This window comes from Benincasa hispida, chromosome 7 (assembly GCF_027475165.1).
Source record: "Benincasa hispida cultivar pf3 chromosome 7, pf3_genome.v1.1, whole genome shotgun sequence".
Classification (NCBI taxonomy): domain Eukaryota; kingdom Viridiplantae; phylum Streptophyta; class Magnoliopsida; order Cucurbitales; family Cucurbitaceae; genus Benincasa; species Benincasa hispida.
The window spans coordinates 35672774-35693284 of record NC_143484.1 but is presented as its reverse complement, the minus strand read 5'-3'; the positions used below and the strand labels follow the sequence as shown (position 1 = coordinate 35693284).

Here is a 20511-nt window from a genome sequence, read left to right as displayed (position 1 = left end):
ATTATTTGAATGTAAGAAGACACTTTGTTTATATTTACAATTTACAAAGTACTAATAAATACAATTTTTTTTATTGAAAAAGATCAACAATACTAAAGCATGGATTATTTTCAAAATTTATTGAAAGAAGAAAAACTAAATTTAGAGGAACTAAAAAAGAAATCCAAAGTACCATAATCTAACCAAAAAAAATTATTATTGTCTACTTTTATTCTATATTCCACATTATTGACATGATCCCACATTCAAATTCTTTTCTACCATCCTTGAGAAAATTTTCATGGGTGACATCTTTTTTCTAAAAAAATATTCGTAAGTATGTCTTTTTAAAAATAAGTGTAAATAAATTGTTTAGTACAATAAATGTAGGTAATTAACTACAATATTTGTAAATCATTAATTAACTTATTAGCTAATGATGTGTATTTTCATTTTGTTTCATGGTAATCACTCCAATTGGTAGAGTGCAAAAATCGAAAAACCGAATCCATCCAAACCAATCTAATGGTTTGGTTTGGATTGATTTTTTTTTTTATTAAAAAAACCAATAAGAACCGAATGGAACTAATGGTGTATATACATACTTAAAAATAAACTCTTCATTAGGTAGTTTTTTAGTATTTAATTATTATGGTCTATGTATATTTATTGTTGAGAAAAAATACCAATTATATGGAGCGTTTTTTTTTAATATTTAGAAAAGTACAAACAAAAAATAAAAATGTAAAATTTCAATTTATAGAATAAAAAAATAAACCCAAGTTTAATTTAAAATTAACAAAAAGATCCATTCAAAACAAAGTGAAAATTATAATTAAAAACAAAAAAAAAAACCAATAATAAACCAATCCAAATGAAACCAGTCCATTGGTTTTGGCTTTTTATTGAATATTGATTTTGATCCTTTTTTTGTAAAACCAATTAGTTTGATTCGGTTCTTGGTTGATCCTAAAACCGACAAAACCGAACCAACTATCACCTCTACTGATTAGTATCTATAACATTTACATAAATATGCTAGAATATGAATTTCAATAATTTCAATCTTTACCCCTCTCTCACTCAAAGAAAAATTTCCAACTATTTTCAATCTCCAAACCCTAGAATTTGTAGTAGGTGAAATATTTTGGGAAATTGCATTATAACTATTTATTCCTCGTCCACATCCCAACCCGAAGAAGAACAGTAAATGCTGTGAATTATAATTTGCAATGTGTGTTCAGGGATCAAAGCCTCACTCCATGGAAATGGAAATGAGTTGTTCTACCGTCTTTGACACAAAGCTGACATTGGGAAGAAGAAGACCGGAGCGATACTCGTTAGGGTCAAACTCCGACCTCCTTAGAGTCCTCCGGTAGCTCTTGGTAGCGAATCTCGGGTGCCCCTTAGCAACTGCCACCTGAGATCAGTCGTCAAGTTTATAGCTTTTAGCTAACTTCAACACATAATACACTAGATGTTCAAGATCAAAAGAGAATTTGAACTGGGTAACATATTTAATATACAATTTAGCAAGTATGTCATTCATATTTGTAACTTTGTAAATACATTTTGTTTATTATTTATTCCAAAATTGTCCAAATTTCACGTTCTTCTCTTTTTCTTTTCTTTCTCCTTTTTGACGTATGTTTCTCACCTTTCAATTTTTTAATCGATTTATGAGAATTCTAATTTTTACTTCTTCACCCCCTTATAAAATTCTCCAACGGTGGATTCTTTCATTTTTCCTTCGATTTCTTTAATTCCTTCATCTTCTCGTAAAGTCCTCCAATTGCATTCAAAAAGTTTCTCTCATGTATTTTTGCTCCAATTTCCTCATCGCCTTCATTGTCAATGCATCTAGATTTACATTCCCTCTTTAATTTCCCTACGTAATTTCATTCTCATTTCGATTTGATGGACACAGATTTACATTCTTTTTTAATTTCTTTTATTCATAAATTACACAAACAAGAAAGAAAGAAGAGGAAGAAAGAAGTGCATATAAAGATGTTGGAAGGCAAAGATGTCGTAAAAGAAATTGACATGTTGGATGTATGCATCTACCTTTGATCTCTTTGTTGTTTCCAATTCCTCTTTCTTGTTGTCCATGCCAAGAATGAACACTATATAATTTTATTTTATTTCATGAAATGAAATAACATAAAATATAATTAATTTATTAAGATTTTGAATGAACTTATAAAACTAGTTGGCGATGTGAGGTGGGTTCCAACTTTGACTGATTATTAATGTGATTTTGAAGAGATTGGAGGTGTACATTCATTAATAGGGTCTAATTTTTATTTTATCAATAATAATCATTATCAAATAGTAATCTGTCAACAATCAAACAATAATCGATATCATTAACCATCAATATTATTTGGTAATCATTCAACAATTATATGTATAAGGGATTGCTAATAATACTCCCATTAAGTATAAAATAACAATAAGTATCATTAAGAATCAAAATCATATGGTAATCAGACAACAATCACATAGCAATCGGTACCATTAATAATCATCATCAAATAGTAATCAGATAGAAATCAACATCAGGTAGTAATTAGTGAAAAAAACAATCAATACCATTAGCAATTAGTATCAGATTGTAATCAGAAAACAATCAAATAGCAATTACTATCATTAACAATTAAATAACAACCAATATTAGTACCAATTTAACAAAAATCATATAGTAAATCAATATCGTTAACAATCAAATAACAATCAGACAATAATCAGATAGAAATTAATATTATTTTTTAACTTTCGTATTCAGTAATTAGTGGATTGGACTATTTTTGTTATTTTATGGAAATTTGAAAATAGAGATATGGACTGATTTTTGTATTATTTTTTTATAATAGTGCAATTGCCCCTTTCCAAGTGAACTTATTAGATGGATCTCAAGGATTGCATTTTGATTTTGAGAAAGATTAAAATTTTTCAAAAAAATTAGGTAAGATATGGAAAATATATAAAATTATTAATTTCAAATAGATTAACATCAAGAATAGTACATTCTCAGGCAGATTAATACCAAGAGTTCTATACAAAACCTAATCTTTTTTGGGAAAAAAATATTTTCCAAAATTTAAAAATCAAAATGCAATCATCCATATGGAAAAAAATCTAATTAGTAAATTTATTTTGAATTTTGAAAATTTAGAAATTCATATAATCGTGGAAATAGAAATTAGCCTAAAGTTTTGAAAAATTACATAAGAATTTGATATAATATTTGGTAAAGATGAGAATTTAGAGAAAATTTGAAATTCTATAAGATTTGGGTATATACATAATATTTGGAAAAATTAGTAGAATCTGAAGATGTACAAGAAGACCCAAAACAATCTATAAGAAAAAAAAAATCAATTTTTTAAAATAAATCTTGGTGGTCGATCTCATCCGAGATGTACGAGTTTTAAGAAAAGATCTAGTTTTGTAAGATGAAACCTTCAAATAACTATTTCTCAGTTATAGAGTTTGATTCTCACTTGTTTGTTTATTTATTTTTCCAGTCACAGCGATGAAATTTGAAGAGTACTTCTTGTTGAAAGAAAATCTAAACTAAACTCCTTTAAAATAATAAAACAAATAAACAAATAATAAAAATTTAAACTGAACATTCAAAAGATTGGCCAGAAAGACTGTAATGTAACTTACACAATGTCCATTTCCCAACTCTGAGATCCAAAATCTCCATTCTTTCAGAATTTCCCCTCCAACTTTAACCAGTATGTCATTCCACCCAACATGACGAAACTCGACCTGCTCCAGCCCAGATGCTATTCCACTTCCAATAGCTTTCACATATGCTTCTTTGAGACACCAGTATCTGTTTCACAACAGAAATGGTTAACAACCCGGACTCGATTTATCCTCTTCTTTTTTAGGGAGGAGGGGGATTGATTATTGAATCCATAATGCAATTCAAGGAAAGACTAGGGCCTATAACGAAGAAAACTAAATCGAAATGCATTTATCTGAGAGCTAAACAACAAAGTGGGGAGTTCAATCAAACCTGTAGAACTCAACCAAAACACTGGAGCTAGAGCTAGCAATCATGATATTCTTCCATTCTAAACTTGAAAAGTAAGAAGAGAAGCTTTTAACAAATTCAATGGTATCCCCATTTTGGGGAGTGGTGTAAGAGACAACGTCCAACCCCACAAGACACAGAGGTTCTGATGCTATAACCACATAATCACCATGATGTGATACATTGAAATTAAAATTGGGGAATTCTGAGGCAAGTTTATCACAGTCCTGAAAAAATATAAGTATAAAATTTGGGCAATATTAGTTAACATGACTTTAATGTTGTAAAACAAGCAAACATCCATGAAAAATGACTTGAGAAAGATACATGATGATGTTTATCATTGTTGGGTAAGTGAGAGGAATAAATTAAACATGGAAAGAAAAAGTCATTGCAGACCATCAGAATATAATTAAACATTTCAATAACCACATACACTAACAAACAGTGGAGACCATCACTCATGGAGCTATCAATACCAAAACTTGATAAGTATCCAAATGGGTATACATGACTAGCAAGTAACCAACTAATTATTTAAGTTCCGTTTGATAACCATTTGACTTTTAGTTTAGCTTTTTGAGAACAAGCTTAATTTTCAAAAACCAAAATACAAATAATTATCAAATGGATCTTAAAGTTCAAATACAGAAAGTAATTAGAAGGGTCATTGTTCTTCAGAAGGGTTTCTTTCCCACCCTTTTTCCTTTTTTCTCCTTACACTTGAGAATACATAACAATAGACAGCAAAATTCTAAAGTATTTTAGTTTTGGAACACTGGACCATACTCATCAGGATGAAGAAATAAGTGTAACTTGTTATTTTTATATTACAACCATACCAGATATGGCTTGCCTTCCAATGTGCGCTTTATAGTTATTTCGTCAAATGGGATTTTCAATATGTTATGCACAAGAGCATACTGAAGCAAACGACTCACAAGTGCACGTTTTCTGTCTTCCATCTTGAAAAATCTACGAACAAGGAATCATTGAGGTCATCCACCACTATTATTTAAAAATTATACCACTCACAAACTAAGCTTTGATTGTTTATCGCAAAGTATGCATAAGATCATTGTTAATTTGAAGGTCTAATTCAAATGCTACAAAAATTTAAATAGGTCTAAATCCCATTAAAAAACATAGATGGTGTAGTGGTCAATGGTCAGTAAAAGCCAATGAAAATAGTAAAGAACTTAAAAGAAATGTATTCAAGCCAGGGTGGCTAGTGACCACCTACCTAAATTTAATATCCTACAATCTTCCTTAGCAATCTAATCTTCCTTAGCAATCTAACATAGTAGGGCAAGGCTTGAAAATAGTCAAGGTGTGTTGTGTGCAAGCTGCTCCGGGAACCCACAAGCGAATATTAGTTGACAACATAGTATAAGAATTGCCAATATAATTGTTTCTCAAAACTTCAGACTAAAATAACATTATGAAAGCTTAGTAACTACATAAATACTACGAAATATTTAAATTCACCACGAATTATGCCAACTCTTATGCAACAAACCACGCAGAATTCTACAGCTGACCGCAGAAAGAGCAACAAACTTACAATCAATATCAATTTCTATATCGAGATTCTAGAGAAACGGACAGAAATGAAATAACCAAGTGATCATATCGAAAACGCCTCATTCAAAATTCGCGTTACCAGAAATAAAATTTCTATGAACTTTCTAAAGAAGAAAACACAGATATAAAAGAAAAGGAGGAAAAAAAAAGGAGAAATTGAGTTGCAGAAGATAACCTAAGGATGGAGGAATGTTCATGGCGAGGGAGTAGAGTTAGGGCAAAGGAGAAGTTATGGGGAGAAGGGTTCCACTCAGAAATGTCGACAGCCCATCTCTGGACGCCCCTCTCCATGGCTACCAACTTACATAAGCTTCAAGGTTCTTACGGTTAGCCATGGCGGCCGTTCTCTCTCTGTCTCTATCTCTTTTCCTCTCTCTCCTGGGGGCATCCGCAGAGACACCCGACAAAGCTGAACCGTTTCGGCAACGAACGGTATGCAGCTGTTCAATATAATGGGTCCATATGAAATTTAAAATTTTAAAAATTACAACTAAATATTAAGGAGCACTTGAGTTGGTTATTATGGTAATTTACTATAGTTGGATTATAATAGGAGAAATTTATATAGATGACCCAATATGGTTCTAAAATGCCAAATAACCTTTTTTTTTTTTAAAAAAAAAAGTCAAATGGCCATCTGTTGACATCATCATCAAACTAGATTACGAGAATTGTCCCCTCACGATATGGTCTCGATCGCAACACAACACGATCAACAGCTCCAAAACCTCGAATTCAGTCGAGTTGAGTGAGGACACCACCACAATGGCTACCTTAGTATTCTTAGTGTGAGAATCCAGAAGTGTGGGCTCTGTGTGGACTTGGTTAGAGGAAGAGACCGGAGGAATAACAATCGTGTAGACGATTGAGCAAGTGGGAGATGACAAGAGTCTATCGTATAAACGAATACTCAATCGTGTAGAAGAATGCAAACTATCGTATAGAAAATGCCATGTTGTCGTTTGCTATGACCAACTGAGTGAACTATCGTATAGTGTCACTCCATGATCGTTTAATCTCTATTTCAGCAATCATTTAGTGAAAACAATTCACTTGACAGCAAACCGTGAGTTTTTTTTTTTTTCCGAGAATGGAAATTCTTCTAATTTTAGGAAAACCTTTTTCCTTTTATCTCCGGTTACCATAAAACCACCAATAACCTCCCACTTAATTGGTTATTAGAGAAAAAGAGATAATTATCCAATAATTAATATTATTATAAATATATATGATAACCAACTTACCATATTATATTTATAACCTATAGTTTTAATATTTCATCTCTTGAAACATATAAACCATAACTCTTTTTCTATTTTATGGTACTTAATAAAAATCACATTTACATTAATCCTCCACTTGATGACCAATCATATCGTATATAATCGAATTTCCTCTTGTCAATTTGAACATTTCAAATCAACACCAAGAACTTATTCTCAACTTGAATCCATTGAGCTACCAATGGGACCTTATGGACCTGTAGCTTGAAGCTCCAACGGTACGTGAATAGTTGACTAAACTCTTTAGCCATGGGATCCACTATCCATTAACTGTCAAGCACTCCACTAAAGATCGACAACTGTACTTTTCTTACTATAGATATATTTTGTGTTCATATCAACCAATCAACAGTGTGATAACCTTTCATAGATCGCTCATAAGTACAGCTAGGCCAATGATCGTTATGCCCTTATAGTTACATCTAACTCCTTAAGTACCATTGATCCTCTAATGAACATAAGTCATAGTCCTACTATGACTGAGTCTTCTCTTCCAAAGATAAGTTGTGGCCACTATGTTCAAGACTCAGAATCAGCCCTTAAGAGAGCAATCTATTTACTTACCCCTGCTTTGGGGAATGAGTGAATTTCATCTTGTGTAACTAAGTTCCTAGCTCCCAAATCAGACAACTCCCCAAAAAGATAGGCATACTGAGTTGGCAATTTGGCCACTCTCACCTATACTAATCAAAGGACCGCCCTCAAAGGCAGGAGTTCCCAAAACACTCAGGATTGAGGTCATGTCACCTATGGTCATTTAGGTGAGATGTAAGTCTTAAGTATCAACGGCGTTATATAAAGAGACTAGTCATCTCGTGGTCCGGTCTTATACAAACTCTTTGTATAGAACACTCCCGCTCGCATGTCTCCACATGAATGGTTAGGATCTACCATCTGTAGTAGTTTACAACACTTGTAAACCCCTACAAAGCGGGCTATATCCGTAGTGTCACCAGGATCAGGTATCCCTCCTTAGTTCTTATACTACAAACCTTTTTAGGTTATCACTTAAGGCATGATCCACTTGTATATCTCATATACATGCTTAAGTTTACATACAATAACCATGAATCTTTGTTTATTGGATATGAGTAAATGCCAAATAAAATAACTCTTATTTTATTCATAACAATTTGTACAGTTTACAAACTACGAGACTCCGAGAGAATTAGGACACCAATCCCAACATGATGATACGGGTGTAGACAGACAACATGAAGAATTATATGAATTTAATCGAGAAGGTGATGATATTTCATTGTCTAAGAAAACTCAACCATCAACATTATCAATAGACAATAACCACACTAATCCATGGTACTTGGAAAGAGAAACTCAGAGTAACCGACTAGTGCTTGGTAATGAGAGATTAGCAGGATTAAATTTAACGGATTGTGGTCCTTCAGAAGAGTGTGATCCTTTCATGAGAGACCAATAGGATTGAATTCTATGAATTGTGGTCCTTTAGAAGAGTGTGATCCTTTTGTAGTTGGTAACGAGAGATCAACAGGATTGAATCTATGGATTGTAGTCCTACGAGGTACATGGACCTGTAGTGGCTTCAGTGGTTCCACAATCCATGTCGTAGAGGAGAATTGATTATGTTTAGTACCTCTTCATCTAGGACAGATGTTGAAGTTGGTCAACTTTTTTTTTTTAGTAAAAGTGACTTAAAAATGAGATTATCTACTCTGTCTATAAACAATAGTTTTGAATATAAGGTAAGGAAGTCAAGTAAGTCTTTGTTCACTGTCAAATGTATTGGGGAGAGTTGTAAGTGGAGCTTTCGTGCAGTGAAAATCTCAGGGTGTAATATATTCAAGATCACAAAGTATATGTGTCATGTTCTATTGAAATTATGAATCATGACCAAAGACAAACAACGTTGTGGTAGTTAGCCAGCTAAGCAAAGACAAGTTTATAAGCATAAGACGTGTTTATAAATCTTGTCACATCATTAAGGATATGAAGAAATAGTACGATGTAAACACAAGTTACGACAAAGTGTGGCAGCAAAAGAAACCGCCTATGCTTTCACTAGAGGCACTCTAGAAGAGTCATACACCATTTTACATGCTTATGGGGAAGCGTTAAAAATGGAGAATCCAGGTACAATGATTGAAATCGAACTTGAAGATGATGTGCATTTCAAGTATATATTTATGGCATTAGGGCCTTGTATTAAAGATTTTGCAAGTTGTCGGCCTGTGATAATTGTTTATGGATTGCATTTGAAAGAAAAATACAAAGGGGCCATGATGGTTGGCGTTTCTATGGATGGTAATAACCAAGAACACCCACTATCATATGCCATAGTGGACAATGAAACTGATCGAACATGGAAATGGATTATGTCGAATTTGATTTATGCAATTGGAGAACTCGCCAATTTGGTGTTCGTGTCCGATCGGGCAGTATCTATCGACAATGCCATTTGTGCAGTTTTCCCCACAATATTTCATGGATTGTGCACATACCACATAGAAAATTATATTATTTTAAACGTTAAAGACGGTACAATTGTTAGGTTCAAGGATGCAACCAGGGCATTCTACATGGCAAAGTTCCAAGCATACTAAGACCCTTTATAGTTTTCGAGATGGTGTTGTAATGAAATATTTAGAGGATATCAATTTTGAAAGGTAGGCACGTGTTTACCAAACAGAACGAAGATACAACTGTTGAGGTTGATGCCCTAAATCTCGTAGGGTCCTATAGTTTGTAAACACGTGTATGAACAAATATTTTGTGATGTAATAATATGAGATATTTTATTCACTACTGTCTATGAAATATGAGGTATTTTAGTTGCATTAACCACAAACAAATAAACTAAGATCCTTGGTTATCGTTGTAACTTAAGCATGTATGTGGAGACATACAAGTGGATCGTGCTTTAAGTGATAACCTAAATAGTTTGTAGTATATGGATAAAGGAGGGAAACCTTATCCTGATGATGCTACGAGTATGGCTCGCTTTATAGATGTTACAAGTGTTATAAAGTGCTACAAATGGTTTGATCCTGACCATTCATGTATTAGACATGCGAGTAGGGATGCTCTATATAAAAGAGTTTGTATAAGACCGGACCACAAAATGTTTAGTCTCGTTATATAACGTCGTTCATGACAGAGACTTTCATTTCATTAGGATGACCATAGGTAACATGAACTTAATCCTGAGTGAGTTAAGAACTCCTGCCTATGAGGGCGGTCCTTTGATTTGCATAGGTGTGAGTGGCCAGATCACCGACTCAAACCTACTACTTTGGGGATTCGTCTGATTGAGGAGCTGGGAACTCAGCTACACAAGAAAAAATTCACTCTTTCCACGATTCAGGGGTAAGTAGATAAATTGCTCCCTTAAGGGCTTATTCCAAGGCTTGAACAATGTGGCGCCACACCTTCTCTTCTCATAGTAGGACTATGAAGTATTGTTCATTAGAGGAATCAGTGGTACTTAAAGAGTTAGATGTAATTACATGGGCAAAACGGTAGATTGGCTCGACTGTACTTACGAGCAATTTTTGAAAAGTCGTCGTATTGTTGATTAGTTATATCCAATGGACACGAAAATATATCTGTAGCGCGAAGAGTGTAACTGTCGATATTTAGTGGAGTGTCCGACAATTAACGAATGGTGGATTTCGTGATTAAAGAGTTAGTTAGTTATTCACATACCGTTGAAGCTTCAAGCTATAGGTCCATAAGGTCCCCTTGGTAGCTCAATGGATTCATGTTGAGAATTAGTTTTTGGGTTAGTATGAAGTGTTCAAATTAACAAGAGAAAATTTGATTATATATGATATAATTAAATTGCTTCAATTATATGTGATGTAATTGATTTGATGTATTAGATACATTAAATGGAGGAATTATTATTAAATGCCATAAAGGAGAAAAAGAACTATGGTTTAAATATTGCATGAGATGCGATATTAAAACTATAGGTTATGAATATATTATTTATTTGTAATTAAATCAATTATGGGATAATTGGTTTAGTTTTTTCTTCTAATAACCAACTTAGTGGGAAGTTGTGATCAGTTATGGAAACTAGTGGATAAAATGAAAATTGTTTTCATTTTTTCAAAAGGAAATTGATATGTGATGATAATCGGATGCACAAAAGGAAATGGTGAGAGCATAAACAATCGTGCATCGAGTTTTCTTTATGATAGACACTCGTTTCCTAAACGATCGAGTACTCAGTCTATACAATAGACTCTAGATATCTCTCACTTACTCGATCGTCTATACGATCTGTTAATTCCTCATTCCCTCTACAAAATCCATACAGAGCCCACAACTCCTGGATTCTCACACCGAGAATACCAAGGTAACCTCGTGGTGGTGTCTGCTTACTATTCAAGGGTTGAGTGTTGCTCGTTGCTGTTTGAGAAGATTGCTGAGATGTAATGTTCGTGTTGTTAGATCGAAGGGAACGAGAAGAAAAGTTCTTCAAGGGTAAGTTCACTTGATCCTTAGTGTTTTTATGAAGCATGTTGTAATTTAGAGTTTATGCATAACTGGTGTTGTTTGATTGTAAATGTGTATGTTCTATCACAATGGGGTTTGGAACAATCTTGCTTCCGCTCACTGGTTCTCTTTGATAAAAGTTCCTTCAGCAACAACATGACGTTCAATAGTGCAGAGTGTTTCAATTTCTTAACTAATGAACATCGATTACTTCCCATAATGTGCTTGTTGGAACATGTTAGAGGCTTCATCCAGTCTTGGTTTTATGAACGGAGGAATTATTGGACATCTCTAATGACATTACACTTGGACTATTACAAAAATCGATTAGCAAGTGAGTGTGATAAGGGCAGACGATATCGAAGAATTATTGGACGATATCAAATAGTTCAAATTCAAATTAGGGTTTGTATAATTATATTCTATAAATTAAACGTTAATTAATTATATCAAGTATAATTATACAAATCCTAATTTGAATTTGAACTAATCAAATTCAAACCCTAAATTCAATTTGAACATTTCAAATTGAACACTTCAAATTGATATCATTCCTTCACTCAATTTACTAATTCAAGATGTTCACGTTTTATGATCTAGTAGAGAGACCTTATAGACCTACAGATTATGAGATCCAATGATTTGAGATTAATTGGCTAAAACTCTTTAGACCGAATTAATCAATATTCGTTAACTATCAAGTCACACCACTATAGCTCGATAGTTGCACTCTCCTCACTGTATATATATTTGTGTCCACTTGGTTTAACCATAATCAGTAAGTTAACCTTTCACAGGTTGTTCGTAATAACAGTTGGGTCAAATGTTATTTTACTCTCAAAATTACGTCTTGCTTCTTAAGTTTCACTGATCTTCTAATGAACAATTGGTTTGTGATCCAATCACTAAACCGGATCCCACTCAAGCTAATGAGAGGGTGGGGCCCCTTGTCAAGACCTGGAATCAACACTTAAGAGAACAACCTTCCTCCTATCCCTAAATCGGGTAGGCATGAATTCCATCTTACACTCTATGTCCCTAGCTATCTATCCAGTCTTACCCCTGAAATGGGAGGCTTATTGTGTCGACGCTGTTGAGCCAACCCTCACTTATGAAAATCTAAGGATAAGTCCGAATAAATAGAAGTTCATAGTTAGCTTAGGATTAAGATTGAGTTACCTAGGTCATTTAAGCGAAATAACCAGTCTTAAACAGTAAACAACGTTATAAAATAAGAGTGACTTATTTCTTGGTCTGATCTTATGCAAACTCATTGCGTAGGATGCCTCCACTCCTCATGTCAATACATGAACGAATCAGGATCACTTCGTCTGTAGCACCTTACAACAAATTGTAATAACTACAGAGTGGGCCTCATCCGATAGTGTTACCAGAATAAGGCACCCAACCTTATTCGTATACTATAGACCGATTTACTCGAACTTGATCCATCTTTATGTCTCCACATAAAGTTCAAGTATTCATATAATAGCCATGGATCTTAGTTTATTGAATTTAGTCTTTACAAGTGCAATTTACAAATTCAATAACAACTTTATTGAAAAATGTTGAATAACATATTTATTGATAATAGAAAATGTTTAATTCCACATACTGCGAGTTTTAAGACATACAACCCAACAAGCTCCCACTTGGACTAAAACTCCAGTGGATAAATATGTACAATGTTGAGTTCAATGAGAGAAAACAAAAAGAATAAATACAATAAACTAGCGCATCATATACCATTTGCCCTAGTACTAAGTATCTCATAGTCCTAGTCCCACTAGATGACCCTCAAATACTTTAGCCGAGAGGGCTTTTGTAAAAGGATCGGCCAAGTTGCCTTGTGAGTCTATCTACATGATGATCACGTCTCCTTTGTGTACAATCTTCCTGATGAGATGTTACTTTCGCTCGATGTGCTTTCCACGTTTATGACTTCTAGGTTCCTTTGAGTTTGCAATTGCTCCACTATTATCACAATATAGAGTTATTGATAGGAGCATATTTGGAACTACTTCCAAATCATTTAGGAACTTTCTAAGCCATAATGCTTCTTTTGCTGCTTCACTTGCAACTACATACTCAGCTTCCATTGTGGAGTCAGCAATACAAATTTGCTTTATACTTCTCCACACTATTGCTCTTCTATTCAGAGTGAATACTGACCTCAAAGTTGATTTCTTTAAATCAATATCGGTTTGGAAGTCAGAACCAGTGTATCTAGCAAGAATCAGACCCTTAGCACCATACATGAGCATATAATCTCTCGTTCTTTAAAGATACTTGAGGATATTTTTTAACGGCAGTCCAATGATCATATTCAGGATTGGACTGAAATCTACTGACTATTTCAACTACATAGCATATATCGGGACGAGTACACATTAAGCTCCCTACTGCTAATGCATATGGAATTCGTTTCATAACCTCAACTTCTTAAGGTGTCTTAGGACTTTGTTCCTTAGACAGATGAATTCCATGTCTGAAAAGCAACATTCCTTTCTTGGAATTTTGAATTTTATATCTAGACAACATCTTGTCTATATAGAATTCCTGAGATAATGCTAAAGTTCTGTTTTTTCGGTTTTGAATTATTTGGATCCCAAGAACATACTGCGCTTCACCTAAATCTTTCATTTGAAATTGCGTAGCAAGCCATCTCTTGACATTAGCTAGAAGTTCTACTTCATTTCCTATAAGTAGAATATTATCAACATACAGAACCAGAAAAGCAACAGTTTTGTTAACGGTTTTCTTATAAACACAAGGTTCGTCAACATTTTGTTCAAAGCCATAAGATTTGATCGCAGAGTCAAAATCTTATATTCCAAGATCGAGACGCTTGTGTTCAATCCATAAATGGATCGATTAAGCTTGCAAACCTTTTTCTCTTGAACCCGTTTTATAAACCCTTCTGGTTGAGACATATAGATACTTTCCTCAAGATAGTCATTTAGGAAGGTTGTCTTGACATCCATTTACTAGATTTCATAATCATAAAATGTAGGTATGAATAAGAATATTCTAATAGACTTTATCATGGCAACCGGAGAGAAGGTTTCTTCATAGTCCACCCCCCTCTCTTTGGGTAAACTCTTTTGCCACAAGCCTAGTTTTGTAGGTCTGTACCTTTCCAACTTGGTCTCATTTTCTCTTATAGATCCACTTACAACTGATGGGTTTTACCCCTTCTGATTGATTTATAAGATTCCAGACTGAATTGAAGTACATTGACTCCATTTCAAGATCCATGGCTTTAACTATAAACCCCGAACTCTAGGTTCCTAGATAAGCATGTTTAGCTAAAGGAATGTTATATTATATATTTTCTTTCTTATTTTTATTAAAGTAGTAATTCATAGTTATTTATAGCAAATATGATGAAAGGGAAGGAAAAACATATTAGGTGGGGGTAACGTGGCGGTTAATCCTTAAACTTGGGAGGCAGTGGGAAGTGTTTTTGGAAGAAGAACTTCAAAAGCTTGGTTTCGGCAGTTGACATGAAAAATTTTAGTGAATTTGGTGCCATTCAAAAAATGAGAGAATCTAAGTTGCGAGATTGTCTTGCCGGAGGAAGATTTCATGAGGAGAAGAACAAGAAGTTAAGAAAATAAAGAGAAGGCAGAATCTCGGATTTAAGCAGGGCCGAGGTGAATATTAGAAGTTTCAAGCCAAACTATAAGAAATTCTGAGCTGAAATTTTAAGGTAAGGAAGCTAACTCAATTCTAAACAAGTTTGTAGAAGAAAGCTTCTTGAAAAGAGCTCTGGATTTTGAGTTATGAATTTTTTAAATTATAATAGAGAATTGGTGCATAAGCAAACAGTTGCTTGTGAAGAAAAAGCAAGCAGTTCATTGTGGAGAATTATAGTGAGATGTGGGCATGAGGATCTCGCTTATAAAGGAAATCTCGCTGATTTTGTAAGGAGGATCTCACTCTAGGGAGAAATCTCGCTAGGAATGGGGCTGAGTATCGCTAGTAAGGTGAGTATCGCTAAGATGAAAATTTGACAGGAAAAGCTTGATCTCGCTCTAAGGGATCTCGCTGACCTCGCTCTAGAGGATCTCGCTGATCTCGCTCATGATGGGGATCTCGCTAGTAAGGTTGTCTGTATTAATGGAAGTTCCTTTAATAAATGAATTATTTGAGGTATTTTATTAGAAATTCTAAGTAGTTTAATCGGGAATTATATCTTTTTAGGCCAAGAAGAGCTAGGGGAAGCGTATAAACCATTAAGAGTCTGACGAACGGTGAGTGACTAAGTAAACTTAAGGTTTCCAATACTTATGCATATATGATCAAGTAAAGCACAGTGACATTAATGATGAATTTATACTTCCTCAAGCAACAAATAGTTGGAGAATAACTTAACGCATGTTTCCCGGCTTGTATGTGTGTAACACAGGCCAAGGTATGTTGTGTAACCATTACAAAAGCTATGTTTCTGATTTTGATATATGCTTCCTAGGGGGAAGGCTATGAGAGAATGAGTTCGTGTGTAAATACTAGGCAATGGAACTTAATTTGATGTTATAAAATACACATTTGATACCGAAGGATGTTTGAGAAGGTATCTAACAAATTTGGTACCGAAGGACATTTGAGAAGGTACCTGGCCAATTTGATACCGAAGGACATTTGAGAAGGTATCTGGCCAATTTGATACCGAAGGACATATGAGAAGGTATCATAGTAGCTCGATACTGAAGGACAAATTTGAGAAGGTATCTGAGCAGAAGTACCTAAAATATGATGGTACTTAGTATGGCCACGTGCACGTAGGCAGTTATGAATGAGAGACCGAAGTATGGGTCTCTTGGCCGATAATAAACATTTGGGAGCTAGAGCGTTTAGGCTCGTTCTCAACCAGGGAATAATAATGTTTAATGATGTCTGAGAATGGTTTAAAGCTACATCTAGAGACAATTGCTTGAGTTTACTCATTGGTATATTTACATGTTTATAGTGACGCTATGCTTGTTGCTTTACGATTCTATAGACACTCACTGGGCTTTTAGCTCATAGAATTTCTGTGTTTTCCCTTTTCAGGTAGCGGTTAGTTTCCTCAAGATTGATCCTACTACTGCTTGCCACCGAAAGACTCGGTTTATTAAAAGACTTAGGTTGATGATCTATTTATGTACACATGTTTTGAGAGGGACTAGGGCTTATGTAGGAATGTTTGGGCCACCTGTGAATATGTTTCTATAAATGTAATGTCTTGGCTGTATACATGTATTTATGAAATCTTTGTAGAGCCTTAAGGGAGGTTTGCTGTTTGCGTATATTACTAATGTTTCAAACAGGTTGGTATTTAGATTAGAAGGCTTGGGTGGTGAGTGCTGGCAGTAGGGCTAATAACTATCACGGTCATATCCTCTTTCAGAATAAAAGGGTAATCTGGGAGGGGGTGTGACATAAACCCACTATTCTTTATCCACATCTTCCATTGCTTGTTTTAAAGTTAATAGATCCTCTAAGCTATCATCTAGTATGATGTCTTAAGTTTCAGTTAAATCCATGTATCACTCAGGCTGTTGCACAACCCTCCCACTACGTCGAGGCACTTTCACTCTTGAAAAGGATGTGAAGTACCAGTTTCATCAACAACTCTTGTTGATGGACCTGCGTGATCTACAACTCTTGTTGATGCAATTGTCGTTTTTCTAGTCATTTTCATCTATTACCAGCCTACTGCGAGGGATGATTTTGAATGTGGTCTTCCTCTAGGAAAGTTACATTTGTCGATACAAATATCTTATCTTCTTGAGGATCATAAAAGAAACCACATTTTGTCTCTTTAGGGTAACCTATAAATAGGCATACCTTTGAACGACGTTCCAATTTCTTAGGATTTTGCACCAACACATGTGTTGGGCATCCCCAGATTTTGAAGTGTCATAAACTACCTTTACGCCTCTCTATAGCTTGTAAGGTGTTTCATAAACACTTTTCGAGGGAACCATGTTTAATATACACTGCAGTCGCAATTGCGTGTCCCTAAAAAGAATTTAGCAACTGGGCATAACTCATCATAGAACGAACCATGTCTAACAAGGTTCTATTTCTCCTTTCTGCCACACCATTTTGTTGAGGCGTGCCAGGGGTTGTGAGTTGTGACTGGATTCCGTGTTCTATTAAATAGTCCTGGAATTTCAAGTCCATATACTCACCACCACCTTGATCTGATCGAAGTGTTTTAAGCTTTTTACTTAATTGGTTCTCGACCTCTGCCTTATATTCCTTAAACTTTTCAAGTGTATCGAAATTATGATGTATTAGGTAAATGTAGCCATACCTTGAATAATCATCAACGAAGCTAATAAAATATTCATACCCTTCTCTAGCTTTAACATTCATCAGACCACAAAGGTCTAAATGTATCAACTCTGAGGGTTCTTTGACTCTAAGACCTTTTCCGGAAAAAAGATCTTTTAGTCATTTTACCCTCAATACAAGATTCACACGACGGTAATGAATTGTTTTCTAACTGATTTAGATGACTGTTCTTCGCCAATCTCTTAATCCTGTTGAGATTTATGTGACCAAGTCTCAAGTGCCAAAGATAGGCATTTAGAGAAACTTTTCATTTCTTATTTTGAGTTTCAGCTGTTTTAAACATCTCTATGTTCAAAACGGCTTTTACCTCAGTCGATTTTAACATGTACAAGTTATGTTCTAATTTTGCAGAACAAATGTTAATATCTTTCGAAGTAATGAACACTTCATTATTTTCAAAATAAACTTTGTAATTACGTTCCAGTAAACACGAGATGGGTATTAAATTTCTTTTCATAGAAGGAATGTAATAAACATTTTCAAGTAAAATGTATCTATCTCCTATAAATAACTTCATATCTCCCACTGCTTTAGCTGAAACAACCTCCCTGGTCCGTACCTTAAAGGTCGTTTCGCCTTCTGTAAGTTGTCTCTAGGAACTTGTTTCTTAAGAGAAAATACAGATATGATTAGCGACACCTAAATCTATTATCCAGGTCTTTTTATCGTTTTCCACTAAGCATGTTTCGATGACTAGTAAATCACATTCACTTTGTCGTTCAAATTTTGCATTTCCATCTATATTGTTTAAAACTTTAGATGAGTTGGGAGATAGAGGACAAACCTCTGTTAAAACTTTTTTTGAATCATCATTTGCTAGTAATTTGCATGTTCAGTTGTTATTACTATTAATTAAAGCGGAAGCGAGTATTTTAGAAAAATTCGACGTGCTGAAATTTTAAACATATTCTTATTAGTAAATTGCAACTAAATCCAAATCAAAATTTAGCAAAAAGTAATAATGTATCCATAATCTTTATTTATTTGCAACGATGCTATAGTGAGTCAGAATAAATGCTACCGAGAGGTAGTCAAATACTCCTTCACTAAAGCAAGACATTCTTGACTAAATGCTATCTCCAGAATAACTCATATTCCGATAGTCATTTAGCTTCCATTTTCGGTCAAGAACTTACTAACTATTAGTAACTCTTGTAAGTGTGACCCACCATTTTCAGATCTTATAGAACGGTATGAACATACCCCCGAATTGGAAGACAATATTTAGACAAAACTATAAGATCCTATTCATTTCTAAAGGTTGGATTATTCCAAATAAGACCCTATTTCGAAGCATCATATGAATCTCACGATGTGAACTTTCTAGGGACGTGAGAGTTGAAATTAATATATTATATATTTGATTTTACATTAAACAACTTCCCCTCATCCACTTTGATATTGACTCATGAAAACACTTTCCGAATGAAGGTCACTCCCAGAGTGTGTTGGGATTTGTGTCCTAATTCTTTCGGAGTCTCGTTGTTTTGTAAAGATACACATTGTTCAATTAATAAAATAAGTGTTATTTAATTCTGGCATTTACTCATATCCAATAAACAAAGCTCCTTGGTTATCTTATGTGAACTTAAGCATGTATATGTGATATACAAGTGGATCATGCCTTAAGTGATAACCTAAATCGGTCTGTAGTATAAGGATTAAGGTGGGATACATGATCCTTGTGACGCTACAGATACGATCTGCTTTATAGAGATTTGTAAGTGTTGTAAACTACTACAAATGGTAGATCCTGACCATTCATGTGGAGACGTGGAGCGGGGGTGTCCTATACAAAGAGTTTGTATAAGACCTGGACCACGAGATGACTAGACTCTGTATATAACGTCGTTGATACTAGAAACTTGCATCTCACCTAAACGACCATAGGTGACACGACCTTAATCCTGAGTGTTTTGTGAACTTTTGTCTTTGAGGGCGGTCCTTTGATTAGTATGGGTGAGAGTGGCCAGATTGCTAACTCAACATGCCTAGCTTTTTGAGGACTTGTCTGATTTGGGAGCTGAGAACTCAATCCACAAGATGAAATTCACTCCTTTCCCGAAGCAAGGATAAATAGAGAGATTGCTCCCTTAAGGGCTGATTCCAAGGCTTGAACATAGTGGCCACAACTTCTCTTTGGAAGAGAAGACTCAGTCATAGTAAGACTATGACGTATGTTCATTAGAGGGATCAATGGTACTTAAGGAGACAGATGTAACTACAGGGGCATAACGACTATTGGCCCAGCTATACTTATGAGTGATCTGTGAAGGGTTGTCACACTGCTAATTGGTTAAGATGGACAAATAATATATCTGTAGTGAAGAGAGTTCAACTGTCGATCTTTAGTGGAGTGCCTGACAGTTAACGGATGGTGGATCCCGTGACTAAAGAGTTTAGTCAGTTATTCACGTACCGTTGGAGCTTTGGATCTACAGGTCCATGAGGTCCCCTTGGTAGCTTGGATTCTGTTGAGGATCAGTTCTTGGTGTTGATTTGAAATGTTCAAATTGAGAAAAGGTATTTTGATTATATATGATATAATTGGTATGATGTATAAGATACATCTAGTGGAGGATTGATGTAAATGAGATTTACATTAAGTACCAAGGAATAGAAAAAGAACTATGATATATATGTTTTATGAGATGAAATATTAAAACTATAGGTTATAAATATAGTATGATAAGTTGGTTATCATTTCTGTTTATAATAATATTAATTATTAGATAATTAATACTTTTTCTTTTAAATAATCAAACTAGTGGGTGGTTATTGGATCATGGT

General features: G+C 34.5%; 2 protein-coding genes across 2 annotated transcripts; one reads left to right on the top strand and one right to left on the bottom strand.

Moving 5' to 3' along the window:
- Positions 1-840: 840 nt before the first annotated feature.
- Positions 841-6078, bottom strand: LOC120080815 (uncharacterized). Its single transcript, XM_039035464.2, has 5 exons — positions 5790-6078; positions 4873-5005; positions 4013-4257; positions 3655-3826; positions 841-1399 (listed from the first exon to the last, which is right to left on the bottom strand). The coding sequence occupies exons 1-5, from the start codon at positions 5903-5905 to the stop codon at positions 1235-1237; spliced, it is 831 nt and encodes a 276-aa protein (XP_038891392.1). The 5' UTR covers positions 5906-6078; the 3' UTR covers positions 841-1234.
- A 2915-nt stretch (positions 6079-8993) lies between these two features.
- Positions 8994-9476, top strand: LOC150035135 (protein FAR1-RELATED SEQUENCE 4-like). Its single transcript, XM_090315240.1, has one exon. It carries the CDS (start codon positions 8994-8996, stop codon positions 9474-9476), a length of 483 nt encoding a protein of 160 aa, XP_090171366.1.
- The last annotated feature ends 11035 nt before the right edge of the window (positions 9477-20511 follow it).